The sequence below is a fragment of the Etheostoma cragini genome, chromosome 11, assembly GCF_013103735.1.
Source record: "Etheostoma cragini isolate CJK2018 chromosome 11, CSU_Ecrag_1.0, whole genome shotgun sequence".
NCBI lineage: Eukaryota > Metazoa > Chordata > Actinopteri > Perciformes > Percidae > Etheostoma > Etheostoma cragini.
In genome coordinates, this window is record NC_048417.1 from 4,168,723 (window position 1) to 4,171,400 (window position 2,678).

The following is a 2,678-nucleotide window of genomic DNA, read 5'->3' on the forward strand; positions in this document are numbered from 1 at the left end:
TGTGCGTGTGCGTGTGTGCGTGTGTGTGTAAAATGCGGATCCACAAATGCCTTTTTGGTTCACAAATAACAACTGGATTCACAAATGTCAGTTTGAAAGTTGTAAATGCTACAACGGTGTTCATAAATGCTTTTCATTGATTTGTAAAGGTGTGTAATTTACTTTACAGATATCCTGTTTAGTTTTATTTGAGGAACTTTTTTAATTTTGCAAATTCTTTGTGTGAGTTTGCAAATATTTTGATTGATTCCACACAACGCTCTTTGACAAGTACAAGTATTTTGTGTCTTCTTCAATTTTATAGCATTTGAAAAAGTTGACATATTCCAGCCTGTGATTATCCATCAACATACATTCCTTTAATTTTAGTCTAAATAATTCCTAATTTCTGCTTTTCGAACTCAAACATTAGGTATAATATCCTATAAATGAGGTTTATTGACCATAAATTCCAAAAATAACTGTGAAACTGAAGTTGATAAGTTAGCGTTAGGTACGTCAAAAAAAGCATCAATAAAATGTTGATTTGCAAATTTCATGTTGGCACCATGGATATCTGTACACACACACACACACTCAATCCTTCAACACAACGGATGTTGAGATATTTCAGTCTGGCTGCCCTAAAGGCCCATGTTTGGTAGTACGTGACTTGAAATAGAAATGTCTCGATGTGTCTCTAATGTGTTGATCTTCCTGTTTATCCTTTAGGATCTGGGGATATCGAAAGTGGGTCATATGAAGAGAATTCTCCAGGGAACTAAGGACCTGGCTAAAGTGTCCATGGTTGACCTCTAACCCGGAAGCAGACGCTACCGGAAGGGGGAAACAAACATTTCCCCTTTACAGTCAGTGGAAGAGTTTGGGAGCACTGTAGGCACTGAAGGAGAAGAAGATGGGTGTTCAAGGAGAGCTGGATTTGCATCCCTCTGCTGAAAAAGCCTTTGTGAAGTTGTTAACAAGATACATACGTGTGTTCGTTTGTGCTTTGGTGCCAAAATAACAGTCGAAAGAAAGCGGATGAAAATGCAAAAGGAAGTCATGGATCTTCACAAAAAAAGAAAAGAAGAAAGCCATTTCTAAGTTAATAACCATTCATAGCACACAATCAGGTATGCAACTAACCACACAGTTGACGGTTGACTTGTTGTTTGATTTTCGGTAACAAACTAGTAGCAGAAAACAGGATTTCCATGACATGAGGATGGGGTTAAGCTTCAGTTTAGTTGGGTGTGAGTGTGAAAACGTGACATGTTTGCTGGATCACAGAGCTGTAGATGCGTGAAAGCAACTGTCTGGTTGTAGTGGCTCTGCTGTTTCAGTGGAGTCGGAGAAGATAAAGTTGTGACATCACAGTCTCTCAGTGGTAATCTGTAAAGACGTGGTGTCTGGAAACAGTGGGATACCGTCGCATGCTATGCTTGCTCAAATTTCAATATGTTTAATTGCATGATTAGTGTCTTGATTTCTTCACGTGCGATTATAACACTCAGACAAGTTTTACATGACTTAAGTATTACGATGCCATTTGTTACTACTGAAAGCATCCATTTTTTCTGGTCTAAATACAACTTTTGTTTTTCTAGATTTTATTTTTGTTTTGTTTTGTTTGCATGATAATGACGTGTGTCAAAAGATCCGTGCCATATTTTCAGTCTTTAAGCGTAAAATTTGCTTTACATCTTTCCTTAGAAGTCACAAGAAGTATTTTTATTTTTTAATATTATTTTAAAGAAGAAGCTGTTGTTGAGATATGAATATATTGAATTAATATCTGTAAGTGGACATTCTCTCTGTGGTTGTGAAATCAGTACCAAAGTGAATGTCCAAGAAAACATCATTGTCTGATGGCGTTCAGTTCGCGCCTCTTAATTTATTAGCCAAGTAGGTTCTTAGTTCTTAATGGGAAAGAGATTAGGAAGAAAGTAACCTTGGGGGCCTGAAGCCAACCACATAAACTGTAGGCTTGTTGAGGTTTTTTTAAGGAACACTTAAAAGGCACTTTTTACTTCTTGCTCCATGCAAGTGCAAATGCTCATATCATGACATAGAATTAACAGTTCACCTCAACTTTTTAACTTTCAGCAATTTAACACAGTATTTAACACTAATGGGAATAGCAGTTAGATATATCGGGTTTGAATATATAATAGAGCAGTTGATCTGCAGCCTGCATAGCAATGTTCAAGTCCAGCTTTTATTTCTTCAAATAACAAGTTGATAGAACACTACTTTTACTTAGTTTCTTTTAAGACTGGTGGCATTACAGGGTATATTTCTATTTGTGATGCTAAATTTGTATATATAAATATATATATATACAGTATATATATGCACTGTATATACAGTATAGTAGTGTATGCAAACAATGTTTGTAAGTGTTGTAGTCTAATGCATTTGTAGATTGCTGACATGGCATGCAGTGTCAACACATTTGATTGTGTATATTACACCATAACAATTGTGCATTGATGATTTTGTTCTAATCTCTTGTACATGATAATGCTGTTGTATTCTAATGATGGTGCAATATTTCATCTCTTGTTTTGATACTGTCTCTGCAGCTTTCCGACATGATGTTTCTCTGTGTGGGAGGGGGGGGGGGGGGGGGGGGGGGGGGGGGGGGGGGGGGGGGGGGGGGGGGCACCTCGAAAGAGTTTTTTGTACGTGTACTCCTC

The 2,678-nt window shown here is 37.4% G+C and overlaps 1 protein-coding gene across 10 annotated transcripts in view; it reads left to right on the forward strand.

The window, feature by feature from the left end:
• Positions 1–1,478, forward strand: part of dgkh (diacylglycerol kinase, eta) — a 64,163-nt gene extending 62,685 nt beyond the window's left edge. For all 10 annotated transcript variants that reach the window (XM_034885831.1, XM_034885835.1, XM_034885830.1 and 7 more), the window contains one exon: positions 712–1,478. In XM_034885831.1, coding sequence (XP_034741722.1) covers positions 712–798 — 87 coding nt within the window. In that variant the 3' untranslated portion in view covers positions 799–1,478. The remainder of the gene's footprint in view (positions 1–711) is intronic.
• The last annotated feature ends 1,200 nt before the right edge of the window (positions 1,479–2,678 follow it).